The sequence below is a fragment of the Engraulis encrasicolus genome, chromosome 20 (assembly GCF_034702125.1).
Source record: "Engraulis encrasicolus isolate BLACKSEA-1 chromosome 20, IST_EnEncr_1.0, whole genome shotgun sequence".
Taxonomy (NCBI): Eukaryota; Metazoa; Chordata; class Actinopteri; order Clupeiformes; family Engraulidae; genus Engraulis; species Engraulis encrasicolus.
The window spans coordinates 4,049,364-4,056,863 of record NC_085876.1 but is presented as its reverse complement, the minus strand read 5'-3'; the positions used below and the strand labels follow the sequence as shown (position 1 = coordinate 4,056,863).

Sequence of the window (7,500 nt, the reverse complement as noted above, 5' to 3'; positions counted from 1 at the left end):
ACCTGCAGGGAATACAGACAGTTGGGATTAATCATTAAAATGAATTCAAACAGGGCGAGGGTATGAAGCAGAGCCACCAGGGTCCAAACACACACACACACACACACACACACACACACACACACACACACACACACACACACACACACACACACACACACACACACACACACACACACACACACACACACACACACACACACACACACACACACACACACACACAGGTAGCCACAAAGGATGGAAAAAGCATTGGTGTATTGACTGGCATTGGAATTGGACCTCCAGCAGCATACTTAATGTTCTATAGCCATCTGCAGGGAATAGCATATTCTCTCTCTCTTTCTCTTTCTCTTTCTCTTTCTCTTTCTCTTTCTCTCTCTCTCTCTCTCTCTCTCTCTCTCTCTCTCTCTCTCTCTCTCTCTCTCTCTCTCTCTCTCTGCGACATACACACATGGCCATGAATGCACTATTCTTCTTCTTCACATGTGTTTCAAGCGCCTTATTCTTCCAGTCTGCTTTTGATGCTGACTTTTACATTCATTCTTTTTCCCCAATCCTTGGCTTTCTCTAGCTTTCAGTCTTTTATTTCATCCTTTTGTTTCATCCCCAGTACAGTGTGCCAGGGCCGCAAGGAGAACAGAAGAGTTACTACTGTGGGCAGGATATTGGACCTAAAACAAAATGTCTTTTATCGACACAATTACCAGGCAATGCGGCCCAACTCGGCTAAAGTCCTTCATTAGGACTGTGTGTGTGTGTGTGTGTGTGTGTGTGTGTGTGTGTGTGTGTGTGTGTGTGTGTGTGTGTGTGTGTGTGTGTGTGTGTGTGTGTGTGTGTATGTTCGTGCGTGCGAGCGTGCTTGCGTGCTTGCGTGCATGTGTGCGTGCGTGCGTGCGTGCATGCGTGTGGGTGTGTGTGGTTGTGTGTGTGTGTTCATAGAACTGTTTTAGACCACTTTGCACATTGTATTTAATGCGTTTGTGTTTTTTCAAGTGAGTATTTACGCTCTGTTGTTGATCCAAAAATGTGCCCAGAACAAAACAAATCCAACCCCTAATCTGTCATAGCCAGGCTACGCCCTCATTTTCCTCCACCTTTGGCGTCGCTTCTAGTCAGGTCAGGAGCAATATAAATATCGTTTCTGAGCTCCGGAGAAACCAGGAACTCCACCCACTTTGTCAGGATTCAATTAACTTTGAGCAACTCCAACGGCCCTGGGTAGAGATTTGTTCAAGGTAGTGACGTGGTTTAAGCAGAGATGTTCTATTGGGATTAAATGTTTGGTTTCAACTTTGGCAGTGCCTTTGTAAAAAATTATATCAGTGATAAGTCACAATAACTTACCGTATATAGTATATAATTCATTGTTCTATACACTGCAATGAAATATTTGAAATACTTGAAATACTTGAAATAACAGTTTACCAGCTGCCTCAGAATTCTTAGTTAATTTAAATCTTTATTGTACGTTTAGTGGAGTTGAGTGTGTTGTTTGAACACAAAGCTGCAATTCAAAGCTTCACACAATTTACAATAAGGATTTAAATTACCTTGGAATTCTGAGGCATTTGGTGTTTTTTTGCAGGGCATGTACATGTAAACAGCCTCTCTGATCTACTTATCTAATTTGATACACGTAAATAACTAGCTAGCTAGCCAGCACACCTGCAAACAATGGCGACTCAGCGCATTTGATGCACTGTAGCTACTGTGCCTCCATAGTTACAATGGTGAATGAATGTATTTGATGCCTAGCACTGCTGGCAGTAAGGTAGGCCCACTCTTTGAAAGTAGCAGCATTCTTTCTCTCACTTTCTCCATTTTCTCTTTGACTTGTTTTTGTACTTTTCTCTTGGTTTACAACCTAACTCTGCCTATCCTTAACATCTCTCCCTTCATCTTTTTCTCTCTGTCTACAATGATGGAATACAATTTTTAGTCTGTCTTTCGCTGTCAATCTGATATTCTGAGCTGCGGTATGGAACAGATAGAGGACAGAGGTTTGTGTTTGTGTGTGTGTGTGTGTGTGTGTGTGTGTGTGTGTGTGTGTGTGTGTGTGTGTGTGTGTGTGTGTGTGTGTGTGTGTGTGTGTGTGTGTGTGTGTGTGTGTGTGTGTGTGCGTGTGTGTGTGTGTGGGCATAAACACTGGGTATACCTGGAACACAATGTTCAGACTGGTGACTAGTAACCCCCACCTGCAACACACACACACACACTCACACACACACACACACACACACACACACACACACACACACACACACACACACACACACACACACACACACACACACACACACACCACACACACACACACACACACACACACACACACACACACACACACACACACACACACACACACACACACAAACTTGGTCCTCTATCTGTTCCATACCACACACACACACACACACACACACACACACACACACACACACACACACACACACACACACACACACACACACACACACACACACACACACACACACACACACACACACACACACACACACGCACAAGCACACACACACACACACATGCAGAGATCTAACAGAAGGAGTGTGGGGTTTGGGGAGACCCTGAGGAGAACACTGGAGACGGTTGTGTGTTTGTGTGTGTGTGTGTGTGTGTGTGTGTGTGTGTGTGTGTGTGTGTGTGTGTGTGTGTGTGTGTGTGTGTGTGTGTGTGTGTGTGTGTGTGTGTGTGTGTGTGTGTGTGTGTTCAGGCTATCCCATCAGCTTCGTCTTTTCAGTGTTCTCTCAGGTGGGCCAGCCAGTTTCCACGGCAACAGGAGGAGAAGAAATCCTCTCTCTCTCCCTCCCTCCCTCTTTCTATCTCTCTCTCTCTCTCTCTCTCTCTCCCTCTTTTGCAGTTGATAGCCCTGAACTTCCAAACCTCACATCTCATCTCAATTCTCATCACAAACACACTCCGCTGCCACGAGCTAACGAATCATTAGATACTGTAACTCTCGCCAGATTCCACCAATCAGATCCCTCTATCCTCATTCATCAGGCCTGTTGACCAATCATGGCAGAGATTATGTAACACTTCCTAACCTTCACAGTCAGGAAAAAGCTTCCTCACTAGTGGCAGCCAATTGAATGGGGCACCTAAGTCCTTATACTCTAAGTCACCCTGCACTGTACTTCCTGGACATGGGACATTAAGTTGGAAGGGAAAATTGAATGGAAGTGAACGAGGCGAGTCGTGGTGGATTTGTGGTGCTTAGGTGGAGATTGGGATTTGGATTGCCGTCATAAAACCACTCATTTCAAGCCCAGTAATTTATATTTTGACTCCCCATGCCCCATCAGATGACTGGAAGGGGTTGAGACTTAGGTATGGAACTAGCTGCTAGGTACAGCTACGAACCTTAACCCACAGACAGATGAAAAATGAATGGGTGTTGTAGGAGCCATATTCATGATTTTTGTGACTTCTTATTTATTTTCTGTTTACCTGTAAAAAGAAGACTTTTAGTTACTTAAATACTTACCTGATGTTTGTTTATGTTTTATATACTTACCTTTTATGTTTGTAATCATCTTGTGTTTTTATATTTAGTTCTTATTTACTTACCTGGACCTGAACACACTCAGTCTCGCCTACACACCTGTGAATGATTTGGCACTGTGAACCACTCCCTCCGACGCGCATTGGTGGCGCGAGTCACAGATTTTAATTAATTGGTACGCTCACAGGTGCCTGGCAGACAGAGTGTGGGTCAGGACATAGTTTTCGACCGCATAGATAGCGTTATCAAAGCTTTACTGCTTATTTTCTTTGTTTGCTTAATGAAATGGAAAGTCAACCGGACTGTAGACAATAAAATGGAACAACATCTCAAGTTTATGTCACTCTCCGTGCGTGCTTAATCAGGAATGCGCGTCTGAAACGCCATACTCTGTCTCACGTGGCCAAGGAAAAAGTTTGGTGAGAAAATTGGCCCTTACAAAGTCGAAAACTTTCCGAAGATTGACGCAGGATCACACAACTGGACTATACCTTTGGAATACCGTTGTGGCTGGATGTGCGAAGGAAAGGAAAGAAAGTTTGCTGCAAACCCCGAAGTTAAAAGGACACACGCGACGAAGAGACTTCAGCTGCGTTGTGAGTAATCAATGAATGGATGTTTGGAAAATACTTGGACGGGGGAAAAGCAGCACAACTTAATTCTTAATTCTCCGTGTGTTAGAAACGGACAATTAATCATTTAAACATGAGTGACGCTGAAGAGCAGAGTGCCGCGAATGCGGAGGAAGAGTTTAAAACGCTCTGCTTGAAGAGACGTGGCAAGTTAGGAGCATGTACAAGAAAATGCAATGAAATTAAACCCTTGCTCGTCGAAAATGGAGACGTGGACAAAGTAGAGTTACTCATGAAAGACTTTGCAGTTTGCTTGAGAAACTTTAAAGCCATTCACGTGAAAGTACAGGATTTCCTAGATGACGAGGGAAAAGAAAATGACTACTCTGAGTGGTACGAACCACGAATGACAAATATGGACTACTTTATCAAAGACGTTGAAAAGTGGCTAAAAGAACAACAAGGACAACGGGCAGCAGTTAAACTTAAAGACACTGTTAGTGACCCTGAGATCTCATGCTTGGCGAAAATGGTTGCTGCTGAGAGGGCAGAGCTTCTGGCGCGCTGCAGAGCATTGCCAGCGCTGCACGCACGTCGGATGGAAGATACGACCTTGAAACACAAGCGAGAGCGAGCTGAGCTGGAAGCACAGCTGGCAGAGGCAGAAGCGAAGTTGCAGGCACAGTTGCAAGCCTTAAGACATGGAACTACCAGCCGTGCTGTGAAAAGGTTCCCAGAAATAACAGTAGTTACAAAGCCTCTGCACAGCATCTCCAGTGAAGCTAAGACTTCCACCAAAAGCCACCAGAGCCCAAACAACCCACAGCATGACCCCAGCCAAGAAGACAGTGATCCTGATGATGATTATGATTCAATGCTGATCATGAGAAACTGCACAGCCCAGCATGCCAACAACCCAGACCACGCCGCACCAGCCAATGGTGACGGCGTCACCGTTGACATCATCGCCACTAGCATGGTCGACGGCACAGCCGATGGCATGGCCACCGCCGCAGCTGATGACATCGACGCCGCCGCAGCTGAAGACCTCGACGCTGCCGCAGCTGATGACGCCACCGCAGCTGATGACGCCACCGCAGCTGATGACATCGACGCAGCTGATGAAATCGACGCAGCTGATGACATCGACGCAGCTGATGACATCGACGCAGCTGATGACATCGACGCCGCCGCCGCAGCTGATGACATCGACGCCGACGCCGCAGCTGATGACATCGACGCCGACGCCGCAGCTGATGACATCGATGCCGACGCCGCAGCTGATGACATCGACGCCGACGCCGCAGCTGATGACATCGACGCCGCCGCAGGTGATGACATCGACGCCGCCGCAGGTGATGACATCGACGCCGCCGCAGGTGATGACATCGACGCAGCTGATGACATCGACGCAGCTGATGACATCGACGCCGACGCCGCAGGTGATGACGTCGACGCCGCCGCAGGTGATGACGTCGACGCCGCCGCAGGTGATGACGTCGACGCCGCCGCAGGTGATGACATCGACGCCGCCGATGACCCCTTAGACATCGCCGCCGCAGGTGATGACCCCTTAGACATCGACGCCGCAGGTGATGACCCCTTAGACATCGACGCCGGAGGTGATGACCCTTTAGACATCGACGCCGCAGGTGATGACCCCTCAGACATCGGCACAGCTGCCGATGACCCCTCAGACATCGCCGCAGTCGCCGTTGACCCCTCAGACATCGCCGCAGCCGCCGATGAGCCTTCAGACATCGCCGCCAGCGCAGCCGCCGATGAGCCTCCAGACATCGTCGCCGATGAGCCTCCAGACATCGTCGCCGATGAGCCTCCAGACATCGCCGACGATGAGCCTCCAGACATCGCCGACGATGAGCCTCCAGACATCGCCGACGATGAGCCTCCAGACATCGCCGACGATGAGCCTCCAGACATCGCCGACGATGAGCCTCCAGACATCGCCGCAGCCGCCGACGATGAGCCTCCAGACATCGCCGCAGCCGCCGACGATGAGCCTCCAGACATCGCCGCAGCCGCCGACGATGACCCTTCAGACCTCGACGCAGCCGCCGACGATGATCCTTCAGACCTCGACGCAGCCGCCGACGATGACCTCAAAGACACCGCCGCCGCTGAACACTCTGATTCCCCTGTCGCCGCTGCCCCCACAGCTGATGAGATCATCGACAGCATCATCGCAGATGACCTCACTGACATCACAGACGTTGTGAAGGACAACGCCGTATGTGTGGCGCTGGCAGCAGAAGGGCAGAAACAACCACCGCTCGCAACAGGGGCCAGTCACTGTTACCGCTATGAGCATTGGCATGAGAAACAGTGGGTGGCAGCAAGGCGTGCAGGTGATCCCTCTCACAGGATGAAGGTGGATGGAATTCTTCAGAATCACCTCCACCTGGAGCTGAAGCAACCCACTTTCAAGAAGGACAGTATAGCTGTCCTGAAATCCTTTCACCGTCGAAAGAAAAAGAAAAGAAAAGAACATCAAAGGTATGTGGCAAACAATGTCACACTCATTCAGAACATCTCCAGTGAACATCGGTGGAGGTGGCTCAATAGCCCCCTCTTCCTTCCACCAGGTGGAGAATGGCCAGGTATGCCACAACACCGCAGCCACATCCCTCCTGGTGACCCAGAGCGGTTGCCTGCCATCACTGCTAGCTTGGTCAACAGAGCTGCTACTGCTACCCCAGCATCCAGCTATCCAGGTGATCCGACAGCGTGGTTCTGGCAGACTCGGCGTCACCTACAAAGGCCGGGCCCCTCTTGGAGTGACCCTGCCTGGGCCCAGGTGCCTGACCCTGGCCGGTCCCAATGATCCAGTGTGAAGCATGTTGGTGCAAACCAATGTGCTGCCAAGATCCGTCCGCATGTTCTACATGCTTCTTGAAGGTGATGAAGCACCTTCTCATTGCACGCTTTCATTACTGACAAACCCAAACATTCCTGTGCGTGCTCACACACCAGCCCATACACTTGCACTCATGGACTTCACAATTCAGCACCACATATACAGTCACTACTGCACATACATGAACTTTGCCACATTGCACCACATGTACATTGGACTTCGATTTTTGAAACTTTTCAAGCCTTTTGAATTTTTTCACCCAAGAGACTTTACTGGCGCACAAAAAAAAACATAAAAAAGAGAGATTATCTCCACAAAAAAAAGAAAAAAATGGGGAAAAACATTTAAAGACAAAAAAAATACACCCCCCAAAACCCCCCTAAAAAAAGCCAAAAAGAAAAAAAACGATGGAAAAAAAAAAAAAAAACGGAAAGGGGAACAAAAAAAATCTTTGCACAAATGTAAATATGTAAATGTACACTGTAAATATTGTGATTTTGACATTTGATGTATAGCAATGTAAAACA

At 48.3% G+C, this 7,500-nt stretch overlaps 2 protein-coding genes across 2 annotated transcripts in view; both read left to right on the top strand.

The window, feature by feature from the left end:
• Positions 1 to 7,500, top strand: part of csmd2 (CUB and Sushi multiple domains 2) — a 551,148-nt gene that overhangs the window by 152,326 nt on the left and 391,322 nt on the right. The gene's annotated exons all lie outside the window — the stretch shown is intronic.
• Positions 4,628 to 6,839, top strand: LOC134436753 (activating transcription factor 7-interacting protein 1-like). Its single transcript, XM_063186104.1, has 3 exons — positions 4,628 to 5,096; positions 5,541 to 6,612; positions 6,702 to 6,839. The coding sequence occupies exons 1-3, from the start codon at positions 4,628 to 4,630 to the stop codon at positions 6,751 to 6,753; spliced, it is 1,593 nt and encodes a 530-aa protein (XP_063042174.1). The 3' UTR covers positions 6,754 to 6,839.

Excerpts from the sequence above, each read along its gene's own strand:
- LOC134436753 (XM_063186104.1), top strand. The coding sequence starts at position 4,628 with ATGGTTGCTGCTGAGAGGGCAGAGCTTCTGGCGCGCTGCAGAGCATTG. Across the intron at positions 5,097-5,540 it reads GGTCGACGGCACAGCCGATG|GTGATGACGTCGACGCCGCC; the intron begins GCATGGCCACCG and ends CCGACGCCGCAG. Across the intron at positions 6,613-6,701 it reads AAAAGAAAAGAACATCAAAG|GTGGAGAATGGCCAGGTATG; the intron begins GTATGTGGCAAA and ends TCCTTCCACCAG.